This window comes from Martes martes (genome assembly GCF_963455335.1).
Source record: "Martes martes genome assembly, chromosome: 14".
NCBI classification, from domain to species: Eukaryota; Metazoa; Chordata; class Mammalia; order Carnivora; family Mustelidae; genus Martes; species Martes martes.
Genome location: NC_137902.1, coordinates 35,159,240 through 35,180,297, shown reverse-complemented (window position 1 = coordinate 35,180,297; position 21,058 = coordinate 35,159,240). Strand labels below are relative to the sequence as shown.

Here is a 21,058-nt window from a genome sequence, read left to right as displayed (position 1 = left end):
AAAGCAAAAGTGAGTATAAATATAAGTAAAGGTAAAAATATTTGCTTTCTTTTTTAAATAGCAAAGTCTGGTGGATAAAGTATCTCGAAGACAGAGACCTGATATGAACATGTTATTTCTAAATATGAAAGTAAGACGGACACATCTGGTTAGTGATTCGCTTGATGAGGTATAGATCATTTATTCCAAAATGGGACTAATTGATTAAAGCTTTAAATAAATTCTACAATGTGGTATATTACTAAAGTCTTGGTAATCTGTTTTTCATTTTTGTATGTCAGTAAGGGTACTTCCTTATACTCTGGTACCATTTTTAAAATTAGTTGTGTATTCACAATTAAGCCTTATGTTCATTATTTACTTTTATTAATGGTTTGTTGTTAACTCTGCAGAAAAAGATTTTATGTAGAACACTTAAGTGAGCATTTTTGTGTTTCTGAATATGTAACTTAGATTCTGGACCCACCTTTGTCACTTGTTGGGTGTGTAATGAGTCATTTTAACTTCTCCAGGCCTGAGATTACTCATCTTTAAACTTAGAGGTCTGACCTCCAGGGGATGTTGAGCGTACTCAGGCCCAAACATACTTTGGTTGTACGGAGCTTCATGTAGGTGCAGTGCTTCAGCCAGATCTTCTTGTGGCTATTATAAGATAATGGCTAATTTCATTATGTGCTTTTTAAATCAGGAATGAAAATTAAAGAAAAGGAAATTAACTATTTTATTATATAAACTGCTAAATTAAAATCTTGGAGGCAACATGATACCAGGAGACAGTAACTTTGAGCAGGGTTCTTGACCCTCTAATTCTTTCTCTTGATCTCTACAACAAACATAATAATGCTTAATTCACATAGTAACTGACAAATTATTAGATGAACAGATGGAGTGAGTTTTGTGACATTGCAAATAAAAATAAAGATTGCCTAATGCATTTTCCAGAATTGAAAAAGTTAATTTCCTGTTTACTGCCCTTTGTTCATCTCTACCATATAAATTTTTCAAATAGTTAACCCGGAAAAGAGCAGACTTAAAAAAGAAGCTGAAAGTTACATTTGTAGGAGAAGCTGGTTTGGACATGGGTGGTTTGACTAAAGAATGGTTCCTTCTTCTAATTCGCCAAATTTTTCATCCAGATTATGGTGAGTATTCAATTTTTATGAACAGTGTTTCTTCATAATTGTTAGATTAAGTAGGCACTGTTATTTTTAACCAGCCATATGAGTTTATAGATTTTTTTTTGTCAACCATAAATGTTGAATAATTTAAGGATGGTTATTTACATTTTTAAAAGTGAGCAAACTGATGATTGAAATGTTCATTATCTTACTGGGAATCCTACACAATAAAGACTGAAAGTATATATTTGCAAGACTGCATCCCCATCTTTCCTGAATAAACCAAATGCATGAAAATTTGTCATTGAAATGAAGAACATGCAGAATTTAAAAACAAGACTGTATCTTGCTCTATATGAATACTGAAGCCTCTTTCATTAGATTTTGAGCCATTTTGATAAATAAGAATTCATTAATTAACTTTTAAGACAAAAGTAAGCTTTGAAATTTTATCTTATTAGAGAAAATACCTATATAATCCTTAGTGTCTAATCCTTAGTGTCTATAACAGATTTTTCTTCAAAGTGAGTTTTAAGTATTTTTCTTACTTTTTATTTTGTATATGTGTAAATATAACCTCTTTCTGGCAATGGAAAATAGAGATGACATGGATAAACTAAAATTAATTTTGATCATAATTTTAAAACTATCATTTTTATAAAATAAAATCAACTGATTTAGTTTTCTCTTTTTAACCCATTTATACCATTGGTTCAGAATGCCAATAAATAGTAAAATGCTCTTACACATCATTGTGCATAGATTTTATGTATTTTAACATGAAGATGGTTTGTAATGGAACTATTGCTAAAATGTCTTATTTCTAAAAGAGGAGATGGTATCTACATTTTTAGTACTTTGATTTTTTTAATCAGTCATGTTAATAAAATCATGTTTCTTTTTTTCAGGCATGTTTACATATCACAAGGATTCAAACTGCCATTGGTTTAGCAGTTTTAAATGTGATAACTATTCTGAATTCCGATTGGTTGGAATTGTATCCTTTAAATGTTCCACTAGGAGGTGCTAGTACACTAGAGATTTTGAATTTTATCTGAATTTTGGAAAGCTGTTCACATTAAGCCTTTTATTCAGATTTAACAATCTTGTGTGAGGTTGGGGGAGCCAGGTGGAGGGTATTAAGGAGGGCACGTTTTGCATGGAGCACTGGGAGTGGTGCAAAATCAATGAATTCTGTTATGCTGAAAAGAAATTAATAAAAAAAAAAAAAGTTTACCATCTAGGGGGCACCTGGGTGGCTCAGTGGGTTAAGCCTCTGCCTTCAGCTCAGGTCATGATCTCAGGGTCCTGGGATTGAGCCCCACATCAGGCTCTCTGCTCGGTGGGGAGCCTGCTTCCCCCTCTCTCTCTCTGCCTGCCTCTCTGCCTACTTGTGATCTCTCTCTCTCTCTGTCAAATAAATAAATAAAATCTTTGGGAAAAAAAATTTACCATCTAGCTGGGCAGATGACCACCAATTGAAGGTCCCCAGTTCCCAGAGACTCATAACTCTGACATTAAATGCTAAGGAGTTCTGAGAAGGAAAAGAGTCAGTGTATTCTTCCCAGAAAAGGTAGAGGTTTAAAAATGGAACCATTCTATCTGATTAGCACAAGGCTAGAGAGAGTAGGACACAGACTGGGAGAATGGCTAGAAACCAGGCTGCATTGTCCTGGATGTGGTACAAAGGAGTGTGCAGGCCCCTTGATTGAAACAGAGGTCATCCTGGGAGTTACAGAGGACATCTTCAGCAAAGGAATCAGGAGTGATCTCAGAGAGGGCTTGGAATGTTCAGCTGCATTTGTTGGAATAAATCCTGAGGAAGGTATAGTAAAATTGAGAAAGTGGATAGAAAAGTTAGCAGGGAGAAAACAGCACATTAAGATAGTAAACCTAATTTGAAATTATACATATGTCGTCATGTCCAAAGGTCCAAAGCACCAAGTTCCATAATATGGAGTGCTCATCAATTCTTAAATGTCTGTTTTTATAGTGTTATCTACAGGAATCGTTTGTTGAATGTTTCAGTTTCATTGAAGGCCTGAGTCACCAACACTTTTCACTACCCTTTGAGCTTTTTGAATTCCCTGATACATGTTTGTCATACTTTACATTCTTATCACAGCTTAGATTTGGATGATTATTTTGACTTTTTAATATTTATAATGCAGTATTAAATCTTACTTAGCTTAAATCACATTTTTAGAATGGTGTTATCCATAGAATCACAAGTTTACTTATTGGCTTCCTTTGCGGTAGTCATTAGTTCCTATTCAAGGATTACCCGAAAGAGCAAGCACATTCAGCATATTTACATATGCTGCATATTTCAAGTTAATTAATTAAATTTAAAATTAACTGATTATAACTACTATCTCATTATTATGTGTATTTATCTCACATGCACACTCACAAAAAAAACTATAGAAAGTGAGATTGATGCTGAAAAATCATGATAATTCACAGGAAAAATAGGATATGGTAATGGATTATGATCATGTAAGTAGGTGATAGATCTATCAAAAGTGAGAAATAAAAATTGAGAACACGCATTCTCTATTGAGACAATATAGTTAGTTCTGTATATATTTTCACTTTCAGTTTCAGGACTAAAGATTTGTTGTTCTAGTAGTTCTGCCAGCATTGCATTCCTAATGCTTCAGTTTTAAATATAGTAAGACTTTGGAGTTTACAAGAAATGTTATGGTGAAACCTGTAATAATAATTATAAAATGTTTTGAAGATTGCATGAAGAGCTATAATATAACAATTTTTTAAAAGTAGAACTGCTTTTACCAAAAGGGGGATTTGAAAGAAGGTTTTCAAAATCTACTCTGTTTGTACCACCTGACGCATCCTCCGTCTCGTCCTTGCTTCAGCCAGCACGGGCTGACTTAGTGTGAAATAAAACCTTGTAGTCTGCATATAAAACTGCTCTGTGGCAAATATTATGGGCCTGCTTCCTCATCTGCAAAAAACCCGCCTTTAGAGTTATAATTTTTTTTTAAATTTTTAATGAAAAATGCTTAGAACTTGTCACTGTGGTAGATGATCATAAATGGTAACCATCATAGTATTATGGTCACTGTCATTGTAGCTATTATTACAAGTATGGAAGCATATTAGATCTCCTTTTTGGTATCTTTCCCTTGAATACACTACTTAGTCTCTGTTGATATAGTTACCTGTAAAATAATGTATCTGTTTATTCCTTAAGTTACTATTAACTTTCATTCTGCCTTGGCAAATTGAAATACTCATTGTCTTCCAATTTTTAAAAATAATTTTCAGTAATTTATCCAGCCCATATGTTTAGATTTCCTTTTGACCCTATAAACTTAATGACTTTCTTAATAACTTGATATAATAATCTTTATTTCACAGCTGAAATAAGATATTTAAAACCCCTCTTTCAGCAAGTGGATGACTTACATTCTGCCATATAAGTAATAAATAAAATATAACTGGGCAGGGTTTATATAGACAACATCTGTAGCTTTTAACCTGAACACTTTGTGTACACTCCAAGTAGTAAAGGCCTTTCAAGTATTTCCGTAAGAGAGTAATTGTCATGTTAGCCTATCAATAGCATGTGTGTGTGTGTGTCCGTGTCCGTGTCCGTATGTTTATTCAGTTCAGCTCTCTTTATATAGTCTGTATTTAGTTTTAAAATAGTTAAAATGATCGCCAAAATTAGGAGTGTGTTCTGCATTGAGTTCTGAATAAATTGCTTCTACTACTTACAAAATCACCATCATCATTTAAACTTAGAATAAATTTAGAAGATGTTTTCTTGTATGTCACATAATTTATGAAATGTTTGAAATTGCTGTCTGCTGTGATCTTAGATAAATTTTGCTGGAGAAATCATCAAATACTATCAACCAACACCCCCCCTTTTCACATGACTCTTGGTAATCAAGGAATTACATTGTGTAAAATAAAGGGAAGATAAAAGGAAGTATGTGGGATTAATTCAAGTCTGTGTTAGATCTGAAAGAAGTATGCAAGAAATAGACTGATGCATAATTCAAAACTCATTTGTTGTCATGGATTTTATGTTAATGCTTAACATTCAGTATGCATAGCTTATGGGACTAGCTGTTTATAACAGCATTACCTTGGATATTCGTTTCCCCCCCTGCTGTTACAAGAAATTATTGAGCCCTCCCATCATTCCTAGTGATCAAAATATACCAGTAGGCATCTGCAGTGTGACCACTGACGACTTGTGTCAAATTATGCCTGTAAGTATAATGTTATTAGCTTATTCCTTAATGCTTACTCCTTAATGATAAATCATCTCTCTTACACCTGAAGTCTTTCTCCGCCTAATGCTGTTCTTATTTTTAAGTATAGTTTCTCTCTATCTATGTAACCCACCTCCTTTTTCATCTAGCTTTCTTCTTCCTCACAGAGAGATATCACCCACTTTGCTGCCCTCCTAAGCTCTTACAGCACTTTGAAGGAGAGAGAAACAGATTAGAATCCAGGCTCTGCCACTTAACTAGCTCTGTGAACTTGGCTAAGTTATTTAACCTTTGTTGAGCTCTAGTTTCCTTATGTGATCAATGGGATAGCAAAACTTATATATGGGGCAATTAAATGAGATAATAAAGCCCTTAGTAATTGATTACGTCTGTGTATTCTTATTAAGATCATACTGTGCAGTATCAGTAACAGTGTCTGCAAAAAAATCTCTAAAATAAATGCAACAAATGAATTTCATGGTGCTGTCTCTTATAACATTCTTCCCCTCAGAAATTAGATTTCTCATCATCAAATATAATCAAAGATTAAAATTTAGTAGAGGAGTGGATTCTATACATAGTCTTCTGACAGTCCCCTAAAATAATGTTTTTTACAGCTCAGTTTGATAACTGTTGCTCAGCAGAAATTCTCAGTGATATCTTTAGCAAATAGCCTAGATGGGGAGAATCTCTGTTGCTAAGTAGTCCTACCTAAATATCCCTGTGTTTTAATGATCCAATGACTTTGGTGTAGGGTTGGTGACTTCTTGTCGAGTTGAGAAATCTCTCCAGAACATATTTGGTTAGAAAACTCTTCTTCATACTCCCCAGAGGTTTGATATCAGACACATTTTGGAAGTTGGTTTAGGATATTTTCAATTAAGGGCATAAATCTACATTTTTTAAGACGTAATAGTGGGGTGCCTAGGTGGCTCAGTCAGTTGGGCATCTGGCCCTTAATTTTGGCTCAGGTCATGATCTCAGGGTCATGAGATTGAGCCCCAAGTGGGGCTCTGTGCTGGGTGTGGAACCAGCTTAAGATTCTCTCTCTCCCTCTGCCTGCACCCCCACCCCCACCCCACTCCCCCCACCCCCCTACCCCCCCGCTGCTGGAGCATGCACACTCTCAAAAAAACAAAATAAAACAAAACAAAAATGACTTAATAGTTAAAAAAAATAGTATGATATGAGAGTGCACAAGTTAATAGAGCAGGCTCCGATTAAGAAACTGAAAGTTCAGGGCGCTGGGGTGGCTCAGTCAGTTAAGCATCCGTCAGGTCACAATCCCAGGATCCTGGAATCGCCCTGCAGTCAGGCTCCCTTCTCAGTGGGGAAACTGCTTCTCCCTTTCTCACTGACCCCAGCTCAAGCTCTCACTCTCTATATCAAATAAATAAGTAAATAAAATATTTTAAAAAAAAACCAACAACATTCTCTTTTCTATAGTCTTATATCTGTACATACTAGCTATGACTCTGGATTATTCACTTAATTTTCCTACGTGTAAAATGTAAGGAATACACTAGTCTCTGAGTTACCATCTCATTTTAGATTTTTTAATTTTTTAATTGCATATATTAAATTTCTGTCATTTTTTACCAATTTTCTAATTTTATTACCGGTTTTTGCCAATAAATTAGGCATGATTAAAACTATTCAAATTTGGCTCATTTAGAGCCAGCTTTTTTTTTTTTTTTAGTTAATAATGGATATTTTATGAATGACTACACTGAAATATTGTTTTATATTATGAAGCTGAAGATTTCACTGTGTTAATTTCATATTCTTATGTTGGCCCTTCAGTAATGAATCAAGATTCCTATAGTGTGATGCTAATAAATGCAGTAATATTCCACTGTTTCCTTAGACAAACCACTGGGATTGTCCTGTGGCAACAATAAGAAATCTTCCCAACCACAGCTTTGTGAAAATTACACTTGAGGGTTTTAGATGAGAACAGAGGAGCCTTGAGCATATCCTTGAAGCAGCGACTATGATATATCTCTTCTGCTTAAGTCACTCCCAGATATATTGTATTAAATAAGACTGGGCAGAGTACTCAAATGCTGTGTAAAAACTGTATTCAGTATATTCACATACTCTTTATCTAATTACAGGTTTACAAAATCATAAAAAGTTTATACGGGTGATTAATAGTATTTTAGAACTAGCATATTATGGTTAAGAGTCTAAGATTGACAGTATAGGTAAACAAAAAAAAATCTCAATAAGAATAGGGGCTTGAAAATACAAAGTCTGGAAATAAAGGACCTATAGTCCCAAATAAAACCAGATCTGAATATATAACTTCATAACCTATTGACTTTGTATTTTGTCTTTAAAAATTTCATCTCTGAAAGATGATGGTAAGTCTATTCCCCTGGGTTCACCTGCTAGTCTGTGAAATTCTTAAAAACTGCAAACTCCCAATTATAATTTTCAGTGCTCATGATTTTTATTAATAATTGAAGCATTATGCCAACTGTGCCAGCCTAGATTTATATAAAAATTTCTGGTTTTAACAGAACAAAAAATTTATTATGTTTTTAAGTATGTAAATATATAAGTATATAACATTTTGTGCTGTTTACCTTTTCCTCTACTAATTTAAAATAAATAAAAACTTTAATTTTTTTCATAAAACCTGAAAAATATTTTTAAATATTGGGTCAGTTTTTCTGTTTGTAAATCTTTGTTCATGGATAACATGAGTTATAGGAAAATACTACTTCCGCTGTTCCCAACTTTTGGGGGAAAGAGACGGGCACTGTAACTGAAATGTAGAAACCACTTAACATGTATGAACTGTGTGTTTTTATACTTAAAAGATGAATCCTAAGACAACAGATTTTTGAAGAATATACATTGAGAAATACTAGAAATTCATAAATAATAATGTTGCTGATAGCAGTGAATTATGATGGAGACTGTGCTCTTCTCTTGCTGCATCAGAACAGATCCCAGAGTTATGCCTCTCTCATTTGAACGGGATGTTTTCCTCTTACATGACTTTTTCCAGTGAGTTTTTCAAGACTTTCACATGGTAGAAATCATTAACAAACATTTTGTGCCCTGGAAAAAAAATCCCAAATATTATCTTTAGTTTAAAATCTGAAAGAGCGTATCTACTCTATTTCACATGTGAGTTCACTATGGTAGATCTCAACTATTTTAGGTAGTAGTATTTAATTAAAAACACAGGTAATGGATATCTTTTTACAGGAGTTGGCCCATGGGTTAAGTGAACTCCTATCCTATGAAGGCAATGTTGAAGAAGATTTCTACTCAACGTTCCAGGTACTGTTCAGGGCAAATAGCTTCCTGTTAACCATGTATTTCATATGTGAAAAATACCACTTGTTATTCAACAGCTATCATTAGAACAGATGAACAAGGATTAATCTGGGGTGTGTTAATCACACACCCCAGATTAATCCTTGATTAACACACACCATCCCTTATCATAAGGGCTCTTAACCTGATCAAGCAGAGACAGTGCAGCAGACCCATGTAGATGACCAGTCAAGGAAAGTGCCTAAAGAAGCTCCCCAGGGTGCAGGTACTCTGCTAGGCACCTGGCATATGCCCTTGGCTCAGCTACTTCCTCGAAGCTTTTCAGCTTCTAAAAATAAGCCTCTCCTGTAGCTTCAGCGCAAGAAGTTAGGAGCAGGAACTGGTGGATCAGACCAAAATGGTCTCATTTCCTCTCCCCTAACAGTAATTGGGAGATGGAAGTCAGTAATGCACACAGCTCCGAAGTCCTGAGTGTTATCTAAATGGCCATACAAGTTGACGAACAGCAGTAAGGTATTCAACTGTGCTCAACACAGAGGGTTAAGTCCCGGTAGTTTGTAGATCCGGCGGGGGGGGGGGGGGGGGGGGCGGTTCTTAAATTTATACAAACCTGTTCGTTGAAGCCTATTATTATATTAACCATACCAATAAATATCTTGTGTTGGAATATCCCAACAGGTTTTTCAAGAAGAATTTGGAATCATTAAATCCTACAATTTAAAGCCAGGTGGTGATAAAATTCCAGTTACGAATCAAAATAGGAAAGGTAAGGAGACAGCATTTCTTAATTGAAATGCATGAACGTTTACCATTTGCTTTTACTATTTAATGGATGTAAAATTGCCTTCCAGAATATGTGCAGCTTTATATTGACTTTCTTCTCAACAAATCCATCTATAAGCAATTTGCTGCCTTTTATTATGGATTTCATAGTGTGTGTGCTTCAAATGCCCTGATGGTGAGTTTAAAACTAAATTATGCTTTCGGTTAGATTTTGTAATACTGTAATATTGACAAATAAGTCCTTAAATAGATAAGCTTCTAAAATAGAATTTTTTTTTACTTTTTGAAGGTAGAGCTAGAAATAAAAAGTTTTCTCCTTCGGCCTTAATTCTCTAATGGGAGAAAAGACCAGTCAACTCCCTTTTTCTTTCCTTGGGCTCTGTCTTATACTATGTCTTTTGGGGTTTTAAGAACTTTCCTTAAGATTAGATGACGAGATCCCCATAGGCTCAAGGAACAAAGCACAGAAAACAGTTATACGTAAGCTGCCCGGTGGAAGCCACAACTTCTGACTAAGGAACGTATCTATAACTGCTTCCTGCTGCAACTCGGAGTTACCTTTCACCCATAGGAAGTAGTTTGTCCTCAGAGTCGTGATGTACCCTGGTTGGTTGGACATGCCTTAGCCATGTGAAGGTGGGTCAGCTGCCATTCAGAACACCGTGTCAGAGAAGTCAGGCAAAGTCTTCTAATGAAGCCCTGCTCTCCGCACCGGCTCCGCAGGGTGCGCTCTGTCAGGCCACGAGTATCTCCCCCTCAGTTTTAGTAAGAACATTTGGAGTAAGGTCTTCCATTTGAGATATTATTACAGGAGAGAACTGGTTTTAAGGTAACCTCTGTCCGGTATTTGTTGTTAAAAGCACTGCTGAAAAAGGAGCACTTTATTGAGCTCTAACTGGGTTTTGTCTGGGACGCGCTGCTAGTTGTGGGGGTGGAGGAGGGAAAATAAGAATTAAATGCAACAGCGTGGTCTCTACTCTTAAATCTTAATCTCTTTAGGCAAGAGACAACCTACATAGGCGAAAAACCCAGTGAACTACACCAGGAGGACTATAACCAAGTACCCAGACTCTGCAGTGCACCTAGGAGGCGTGTGGGATATTGGAAGGAGGCTGGAATAGCTTAGAGTTTCAAGCAGGCTTGGGGGGTGGGGGGGGGCAGGGGCAGGAAAGAGTTGTCATTTGAATTCATGCTTAGTCATCTGCTTGTTTTTCTGGCAAACTGCTAATTACTGTTTGCAAAAGGGAGAGCCTAATAGTTTGACAAGATTTATAAACTTTCAGAAGCAAAAATATCTTAACCTCAGTAGAAAATTAAAATGGAGATTTTTTCCTTAATAAAAATGACTTGATTTACTATAAAGAAGTCATGTGTCTTATAATTCGAGTCAGTGAAGACAGTTCCACTTTCCTTTATTTAATCATCACTTTTTATTATCATTTTTGGAAAATAATTCTTGGCAGCTGCTTCGCCCAGAAGAAGTTGAAATTCTGGTCTGTGGAAGTCCGGAACTGGACATGCACGCTCTGCAGAGAAGTACTCAGTATGATGGCTACGCAAAAACAGACCTAACGATAAGGTCAGCACATCCTGCTGCTGAAACCGAGATTGCCAGAGGGGGAATGAGAGAGAGTGGGGCCTGTTTGTATAAGTTAGCTGAAATATTGTAGTCCCACCCTGTCTTATTTTATCTTTAGAAAGTAACATGAGAATATTAAATATGAGAAAGCACTTGGCAATCCCCTTGGGAGAAAGTGATATAAATAAGTCTCTACAAAAGTATAAATATTTTTTTAAAATCTATTTTTAGAAAGAGATGGCGGGGAGCTGGGGTGGGGCAGGGACGGAGAGAGCGAAGAGAGAGAATCTTAAGCAGGCTCCACACCCAGTGCAGAGCCCAACATGGGGCTTGATCTCATGACCCTGAGATCATGACCTGAACTGAAATTAAGAGTTAGATACTTACCCTACTGAGCTACCCAGGTGCCCCAAGATTTTGCTTTTTTAAAAAATGACTTTGGTTCTAGAATTTCAGGGATGCTCTACTTACAAATAGCATTTTACTAGCACTGTGCTGAAAAAAATAAAAATAAAACTTGTAAATTATATAGGAGAAAAAGGCTTTTGTACCATCTACTGTTGAACTACTTTTATAATTCTATAAAGATGTTACCTTTGGAGTGCCTAGGTGGCTCAGTTGGTTAAGCATCTGACTCTTCATCTCAGCTCAGGTCCTGATTTCAGGGTCGTGAGCTCAAGCATCACACTGGGCTCCACGGTGGGCACTGAGCCTACTTTTAAAAAAGGTTACTGACTGTGGACTCTGAGAAACAAACTGAGGGTTTGGGAAGGGAGGGTTGTGGAGGGGTGAGCCTGGTGGTGGGTATTAAGGAGGGCATGGATTGCATGGAGTACTGGGTGTGGTGCATAAACAATGAATCTTGGAACACTGAAAAAAATAAAATTAAGATGTTAAAAAAAATAGGTTACTTTCATAATAATATTAGTCAGGAATCAGATTCATATATTGAAGCTTGCCATTCCTTAACTTCACATTAAGGGCTATTACATATGTTTAAGGGAGTTTTTTCCTTAGAGCTTACTTTATGTTACTTTATTCTGATCTGCAGAATTTTTGACAAGACATTTTATATAAATTTCCTTTGGTGTTCTCTAGATATTTCTGGGATGTTGTGCTTGGATTTCCTCTAGATCTTCAAAAGAAGTTGCTACATTTTACTACAGGAAGTGACAGAGTACCAGTAGGAGGAATGGCTGACTTGAACTTTAAAATCTCAAAGAATGAAACTTCCACTAACTGGTAAATTTCCAGATTGTAATTTTATTTTTTAATCTGCAAGCTTTGCTAATAATAATAACAACAACAACATATTTGTTTGGAATTAGAGGATTCTTTCCATGAGAAGTCATTTTTGTAGCAAAAAAATCTTGGGAGTAAATACAACCTTGAAATGAGAGAGTAGAAAGTATATGTATTAAAGTTCTCTATTCATTTTTGAGACTTACCAATAGTAATAATTCCTTTCTATCAACTTTTTACTTTGCTAAGTCAATTACTTTGTAGTCTCTTTTAGAATCTAGCTGGATTTTAGTAGTACATTGTGTAATGTTCATTTTTATTTAAAGGTGTTTTTTATTAAAAATATTAAGGTGAGGGGCACCTGGGTGGCTCAGTGGGTTAAAGCCTCTGCCTTCGGCTCGGGTGGTGATCCCAGCGTCCTGGGATCGAGTCCCACATCGGGCTCCCTGCTCAGTGGGGAGTCTGCTTCTCTCTCTGCCTGCCATTCTCTGTCTCTGACAAATAAATAAATAAAATATTTTTTAAAAAATATTAAGGTGAGTTTTTTGGCTTGAGTTACGATTAGTACAAGAAATCCTCTAGTAGTAGTCCTTTTTTTAATCTAGTACACTTTGCATATGAAAGTAATAATGATGGCTTTGTTTTCTAATATTATTGATGGGTTAATGCTGATCTACTTGTTTTCCCAAACATCTTATAATTTTTAAAGCTGATTTGAGTAGACGCTGCTTTTATTAAAATCAGTTTTTTCTCCCACCCAATTTACTCCCTGAGCTTTGTCAGCTCTTCCTTTCATTTTAGACCTGGACTCGGCCCTTTCCTTTTCCATGGCCACCACCCTGCTGGAGTTGTTTTTTGTCTCCTTCCTAACTTATTGAAATAGCCTTCTTCCTGGTCTACTTGCTCAGATTCTTCCTTTTTAATTATTTTATCTATTAAATTCATTTTCGTTTAATTATTAATTATTAATTTAATTAATTTACTGATATTAATTAAATTAATTTTATTAATTATTAATTATTAATTTAATTATTAAATTCCTTTAATTATTTTATCTATTAAACTCATTTTCCTTAACACTGCTTTGTTCATGGTATTTCCTTGGGCCATAATACTGTTCTCCTTCAGTGGAGGCTCTAGAATCTAGAGCCTGTCTGATAAAGCTCTACAGTCTTCTCCCCAAGATTACATAGCAGTGTTCCTTTCTTGTCCCAGGCTCTAGGCAGCAGGCTATCTTGCTATTCCTTCAACACATTTTGTCCTTTCCTTTTTTCATACTTTTAAGTGGTTCTCTTAATACATGACATTCAGTTGGGGTCTCTCTACCCAAGAAAGTTCTACCCCTCCTTAAAGACCCATTTTCACATCAGCTTCCTCAGTAAAGTAAAAAATCATTGTTCCTTTGATGTATTCCTCAAATATTTTATAGAAATCATATGTCACTTAGCATCTTGCACCTTTATCTTAGTCATTTAGCCCCTCAAGGCGAGGTCATGCCTAATACATCTTTATATTTTTCAAATAGCCACATGTATATTAGGTGTTCAATTAATGTTTCTTGAATGAATATTTCAGTCAACATCAACATTATATTAAAATACAAAACAAATATTTATATACATACACACACACACACACACACACACACATTAAGAAATGTCTAAATAAAATTTATAATTAAAGACCAAAAATGAAAAAAATTCAAAAGAAGCTTTTTTGGGGGGTGCCTGGGTGGCTCAGTCAGTTAAGCGGCTGCCTTCAGCTCAGGTAATGATCCCAGGGTCCTGGGATCGAGCCCTGCATCAGGCTGCCTGCTCAGCGGGGAGCCTGCTTCTTCCTCTGCATCTGCTGCTCCTTCTGCTTGTGTTCTCTCACTTGCACTCTCTCTCTCTCATGGATAAATAAAATCTTTTAAAAAAAGAAGAAGAAGTTTTTTAAAGGTTATAGACTTATTTACATAACAGAAATTAATTTTTCAGGATATTGAGTAACAAAAATATTATCAATTTAAGAAGAGTAACCTGGGGGATGCCTGAGTGACTCAGTCAGTTAAACGCCCAACTCTTGATTTTGGCTCAGGTCTTGATCTCAGTGTCAGGAGTTCAACCCCCACATTGGGCTATGGAGCCTACCTCACCCAACATGAAGTCTACCTTAAAAATAAGTAAATAAATATATAGAGTAATGTGAGTAATGTAATTTAATACAAAAGTGATATCACACCTAAACTTTTCCTATTGCTATTTCAGAGAGTATTTTTTGTAAGCATCCATGGTTTAGTCATGAATCTTCCACAATTCTAGGATTTGCAGTAGGACATTCACATATATGAAATATAGTTGTCCATCAAAGATGTGTACATCACCATTGTAGATCCACTAGATTTTTGTTAAATAAGAATGTTAAATTTTTACATGGTAACAGTATTGATGTGAGGTCTGACTGATCTGGGTTTGATTATCAAAGGTCTGCAACTTTACCAGCTCCGTAGTGTTGAACGGATTACTTAACCTGTATGTTCCCATGTTTAGTTTCCCTCATCAGTAAAATGAGGATAACAAAAATTACTTTTTAGGTTGCTTTGAGGCTTTAAATGAAACACTGCATATAAAAGCACTTTGCACAATGCTGGTTGTAGACCAAACAATAAATGCAAATTGATTATGACAGTTTTAAGTCTTTTAATCCTACAAACTTCTTTTTTCTTTTGAAAATGTTCTCCTTTTCCCTGGCACATTTCCTGTTTTCTTTTTCACTAACTTCTCTGATGGCCCTTCTGATGCCGTGAAGTTCATAAAGTCTGAAGGAAGGGCCTAGGTAAAGGGTAGCGGTCTAGAGTGAAGATAAACAGTGTCATCAGGGCCAAGACCGGGGCTGGTCCAGAAGATTTGGAGGACGAAGGCCGCGTTTGCCTGAGGGTGGCGGCACTGAAACCATGGGCGTCAGGTATCCAGGAATGTCCTTTTTTATTATTTTTGGACAGTCAAGACTGAAATAATAACAACAGTTGTATTATCCACCGTTCTGCTGGCCGTTTTATGCACATAGCTCTTTAAATCTTCTACTAAACAACCCACTTGGATAGTTTACCCTGCCGTGGTAACAAGGACTGAGATGTGGAGTCATGAAGCCACTCGGACAAGATCCCACGGCCAGTAAGTCAGGGACAGCATTCAAATTCAGATCTGCCTCCAACAGTAATGCCTCTAGGATGCAAGGTTCGCATGAGCGCAGGGACATTGACCATCTGGTCTGTAAACCCACCCCAGTGTCTAGAACAACGGTGCCGAAACATAGCAGGAGCTCTGTAAGTATCTGTTCAGTGAAGGAATTCATGAGCCACCTCTTGGCAATAGCGAGCTAGGTTTGACTTGGCCGTGTTTGACAGTAGCTTAGCACTTAAACTGTATGTGTTTTGAGACTTAGTATCTCTAAAAAAATTTTTTTTCCCTAGGTTGCCTGTGGCCCACACCTGCTTCAATCAACTTTGCCTTCCCCCCTACAAGAGCAAAAAGGACCTAAAACAGAAATTGATCATTGGAATTTCAAATTCAGAAGGTTTTGGACTTGAGTAACCTAGAAGACTTGAAATATATTTTATATGTAGCATTCACTTCCCTCTTATTGTGCCTTTAACCTTTTCATGTCTCTGTCTCACAACACCTTGACAAAGCTCACCAACTTTAAGATACTGATTTTTTTTAAATCAAATATAAAATATGTTTAGTGGGGGAGGCATGATTTTCTAAAAACACAGAAATTGCTTGAGTGAGGAAAAGACCAGATGGCAGAGACAGGTGTGGGTCTAGGCCCTCTTTTTTATAGCACTTTATGATTCTCCATAGGTTGTTACGCACAGGTGTTCCACTGGGAAAGCAAAGCCCAGTGAGGAATGCGCTGACCGCGTAGTGGAGCCCAGTGGGGCCCCATGGCAGATGTGCTGCTGGCTCACAGTGGCAAAGCACACAGCTCTGTTCTCATTCACGTGAGGCATGTAGCCATATTTTCATATAGAGGTAAATGACAACAGTATAAATGCAGTTTACAGGGTTTTGTTTTTTGTTTTTTGTTTTTTGTTTTTTTTGATATACTGGCTTTGGTCCTATAAGATTCTTTTCAACTGTTGCTGAAAAGCATGTAAATAACTACATAATAGCCTGAGAATAATGGGATTTTGATAGTGCCATTTATTGCTAAAAGATTTATTTTTACAAAATAAATTCAGGGTTTTAGATGTGTATACAGCTTTTACAAATCAATAAAGATGAATGTACAAGAGTGTTAACTATTTTCAGACTAACTGGATTCGAGGTTCCGTTCTTTTAAGTAATGTTAGTCTGCATGCACATTGGCAGTAAACTAGTTACTTTGAGTATTCTGTAATATTTGTATAATGCTCATTTTTTCTTAAGGGTCAGGACATTAGAGGGGATATCAGATCTAACTAACTGTTGATAAATTAAGTCAATTACAAGCACAAAAGAAAAGAACTGTTTTTATATATACTTTGATTGATGTACAAGGCTTACTTCTAATATTTTTTGATCACCAGTTTTACTGAAACACGAATTTTGGGGAAAGGCTAGGATAAGATATTTGACAAAAGTGAATACAATAATAACATCTGTGTCAAAATGATGTAGCCTGGTATCAAAATAAAGTTCAGCATTTTGGCCAAAATGTTTGTATTTCACTGGATTCTGAATGTAGTAAATTCAAAAGTATTCTTTTTGGAGTTTCTCAACAAGTAGCACGTAAAAAGAAACCACATTTTAAGTCAGACTGTAAATGGTTTTCTTTTTATTTACAGCAAATGAAGCAGTTTTATTGGCATGGTACAAATATTTCCAAATCAAGACTTCTCTATTATATTCTGATAGCTTTCCTTCAGGAAACTCTGGAGGTACATTTGCAATAATAACGAAGCCAGCATTTAGTACCAGCATATGGTTCACAGGCAAATAATACTGTCCCCCAGTTTTTTCTTAGTTCCGCTGTTTTCTTATTGCTATGCTTCCTACACCCAACCAGCAGAATTCTTTAGGGTGGAGGAACGGATCAGCTCGTTCTCCTGTAATGCTAGAGCCAATTCCGAATCCTCGAGGAACAGGAGTTACTGAGCTTACTGTTCTCTTTGCGATGATAGTGACTCTGCTTTTCCACTAGGTATACTATGGAAAGGATTTTTCTTCTTGAAAATCTTGGAAAAGCCTAAGAGAGTTAAAGGCCCGTTGGTTTTGTTTGCTCTGTTTTTAATCCATATGCAAATAAAACTGCTTCTCTGTTAAAACACTGCTAGAGCTAGAACGTAAGATGTTTAATGTAGGTTACTACTTACTAATAAGCACAAAAGAATCATGTATAAGAAATCAGATTTAAGTGTTTTAAATAAAATGTAAACAGAGTTTTTATTTGGTAGAGACGGAAAAATTGTGTTGGCTTGGTCTGCATGTTTAATGATGTGCTTGTATATCGGTAGCTCTGTCACTTTTAAATAAGTACACAAGCAAGCCAAATTTTTAAATGACAAAGTCCATAAGTAACTAGAAAATTATTGTTGTCTGTTGTTATTAAGTTGAAATTTGTAACCATTTATCACTTAATTACACATTGCCTTTATTTATTTATGTTGTTTTTGGTTTACAGTGTAATAATACCTCATTTTCTTAAAAAAAAAACAACCACTACTGTTCTATTTCCTTAATTTAAATAGCTAGAAAATTCATGTAGTTGCTTTTTTTAATATAATCTGTTAAGGAATTCTTGATTTTTATATCTGCAACAGTAAATTAAAGCATTGTGCTGTATTTATCAGTATTTACAAAATGTCCTGTCCCTTTTAAATCTTTGCTTAATCATATTTTTGTCTGTATGATCAAAAGTTTTTAACAGTCCGTCTTTTTTGTACAAATCTGTATTGTATTAAGTTGTTCATTTCTGGATAAAATTTTTCAAATATTAAAGTTATACAATCAGTCAGGCTTCAGCTCAATTTTTTAACCTTAGGCAATTAATTAAAACCATAAGTTTAAAATATTTTATAAAAGCACACTGTTCTCATTACACTGTCTCTTACACTAGTGCTTAGGAAAATTGCTAATACATAGAGCTTCAAAAGATATGTGTTGATATTGACACCAAATAAAACCAATTTCTTTCACATTATTTTTAGTGTGAAATAATGTCTATACAGTGTCTGGATGGTCACAGACCATTCTGTCAAATGAACGTTATAACGCCATGGAGGCCACCCAGAAAGGAACCAAGTATGACATTTCATTGGCCAACTTCAGATCTTAAGTATTCCTCCCCAAAACCATTAGTTTGGTCTTCTTCCCCTAGCCCACATCTCCCATGCTTAAGGAAAAGAGAGAAGAGATTATGAGAATGTAGGGGAGAATGGCATGAGTGATTCATGGAAGAGAGCTGACTGATTCATGGATGATAGGCAGCTGGGTGTGAGGAAGGAAGACCAGGATAGCAAATACACAATCAATCAATTCTCAGTGGCAAATACACAACCAATTCACCCAGATGGCCACACAGCCTCTGGTCCAGTGTGGTGGTTATGAACCGTGCCTTGGCGCCAGACTGCCTGGGTTTGGGTTTGCTATTCACTGGCTGTGTTTCCTTGGGCCAGTAACTTACTTTCCCCCCCTCCCCCGCCTCAATTACCACGTGAAAATAATTTGTAAATGGAAATAAAAAACCTCCGTATCTTGCAGGTAGGCTTGTAGGAGGATTAAGTGAGTCAATGTGTGTAAAGCAGTCACAGCACACAGCATATGGTAAACAATATGATGGGATGCAAGAGGGAGCGTGGTGCTAAGGTGACGACTTGTAAAACCACAGCTTCTGCAGCCTTCTGGAGGTCTTTGACTATCAGACACCGGGGACAACCTCAGATAAAAGACCACAAAGTGCTTCTGAGGCATTAAAATTACGCTAGGAGAATATTTCTTATTCTAGAAACAGTGCGTTAGAATTTATCTTTGTAGGTGTTTCACTGGGCAAGGGTTTCTTTTTTCTTTTTTTTTTTTGCATCAATTTCTCTGTATTTTATTTTTTATTTAAATTCAATTAATAAACGTATAGTGTATCATTAGTTTCAGAGGTTGAAGTCAGTGATTCATCAGTCTTATGTAACACCCAGTGCTCATTACATCACATGCCCTCTTTAATGTCCATCATCCAGTTATCCCATCCCCCAACACCGCTCCCCTCCAGCAACCCTCAGTTTGTTTCCTATGATTAAGAGTCTCTTATGGTTTGTTTCCCTCTCAATTTTGTCTTGTTTTATTTTTCCCTCTCTTCCTCTATGGTCCTCTGTTTTGTTTCTTAAATTCCACTTGAGTGAGATCAAATGATAATTGTCTTTCTGTGACTGACTTATTTTGTTTAGCATAATACCCTCTAGTTCTATCCAATGATAAGATTTCATCCTTTCTGATGGCTGAGTAATATTCCATTGTGTGTGTACACACACACACATATACACTACATATTCTTTATCATTCAGCTGTCAATGGACATCTGGGCTCTTTCCATAGTTTGGCTATTGTGGATATTGTTGCTATAAATATTGGGGTGCAGGTGCCCCTTCAGATCACTGCATTTGTATCTTTAGGGTAAATACGCAATAGTGCAATTGCTGGGTCGTAGGGTAGCTCTATTTTCAACTTTTTGAGGAACCTCCATGCTGTTTTCCAGAGTGACCACACCAGTTTGCATTCCCACCAACAGTGTAAGAGGGTTCCCCTTTCTCCACATCCTCTGGGCAAGGGTTTCTAATACTATTTTACAGATGTGTAAACGGCATAATTTTAAAACTACTAAGTGAGGAGATTATTTTTAATGAAACATTTCAAATACAGAGAAAATTTTTGGAGATTAATACAGTAAAAGCATTTCCCCACACTCAGATCTAATATGTTGACATTTTGCCTGACTTTACTTAAAAATAAAAAATTACAGATGGATGGGGCGCCTGGGTGGCTCAGTGGGTTCAAGCCTCTGCCTTCAGCTCGGGTCATGATCCCAAGGTCCTGGAATCGAGTCCCGCATCAGGCTCTCTGCGCAGCAGGGAGCCTGCTTCCCTTCCTCTCTCTCTGCCTGGCTCTCTGACTAATTGTGATCTCTGTCTGTCAAATAAATAAATAAAACCTTAAAAAAAAAATTAACAGATGGAGTTGAAGTCCCTTTTTGTGTCCTCCTCCAATCCCAAAGTACTCTATCCTTTCTCTATTAACCTGCGGTGGCCATGAACCCTTCCAGCAGAGTCTTACATCCCTCTCACCCACGCACCTGTCTGTAAACACTAGACAGCGCTGCCACGGTCACATACCCTAATAGACTCTACTATGGGGGCACAAGTGTCTACACCCAATATTGTCTTTCCAGGTTTAGCCCTGATTCTACATTTAGATATAATTCCCCTAGTTTAGTTGCAGAATGGAATCCTATTAACCGTCTAAACACCACAGTTTGCTGACCCGTCCTCCACAGATTAACATTTAGATGTTTTCACCAGTGTGAACTAGGCCATGATGGGCGCCCTCGCCCAGACTGAGTGAACATGGATAGTTTCCCTAGATTGTAAACCCAGATGTGGAATGGCCAGAATCACAGGCTGAAACGCAGATATTACTGTCCAGTTAGTCTCAGTATTAATCAGTATTAATTTCCATCACATTCTAAGAGTTGTCATTTCTCCACATTCTCCTTAACACTTGATTTTACCTTACCATTGTGTTTTTTACATTTCCACAATTACTAATGATGATGAGCACATT

The 21,058-nt window shown here is 36.4% G+C and overlaps 1 protein-coding gene across 3 annotated transcripts in view; it reads left to right on the top strand.

Annotated features, from left to right (window-relative positions):
* The window catches only part of HECTD2 (HECT domain E3 ubiquitin protein ligase 2), a gene marked incomplete at its 5' end in the record, with an annotated part of 71,185 nt that extends 52,947 nt beyond the window's left edge, over nt 1-18,238 (top strand). For all 3 annotated transcript variants that reach the window (XM_080823526.1, XM_080823525.1, XM_080823524.1), the window contains 10 exons: nt 62-169; nt 1,010-1,142; nt 2,027-2,115; nt 5,207-5,365; nt 8,591-8,665; nt 9,341-9,428; nt 9,514-9,620; nt 10,909-11,024; nt 12,123-12,266; nt 15,721-18,238. In XM_080823526.1, coding sequence (XP_080679652.1) covers nt 62-169; nt 1,010-1,142; nt 2,027-2,115; nt 5,207-5,365; nt 8,591-8,665; nt 9,341-9,428; nt 9,514-9,620; nt 10,909-11,024; nt 12,123-12,266; nt 15,721-15,841 — 1,140 coding nt within the window. In that variant the 3' untranslated portion in view covers nt 15,842-18,238. The remainder of the gene's footprint in view (nt 1-61; nt 170-1,009; nt 1,143-2,026; nt 2,116-5,206; nt 5,366-8,590; nt 8,666-9,340; nt 9,429-9,513; nt 9,621-10,908; nt 11,025-12,122; nt 12,267-15,720) is intronic.
* Between the last annotated feature and the right edge of the window lie 2,820 nt (nt 18,239-21,058).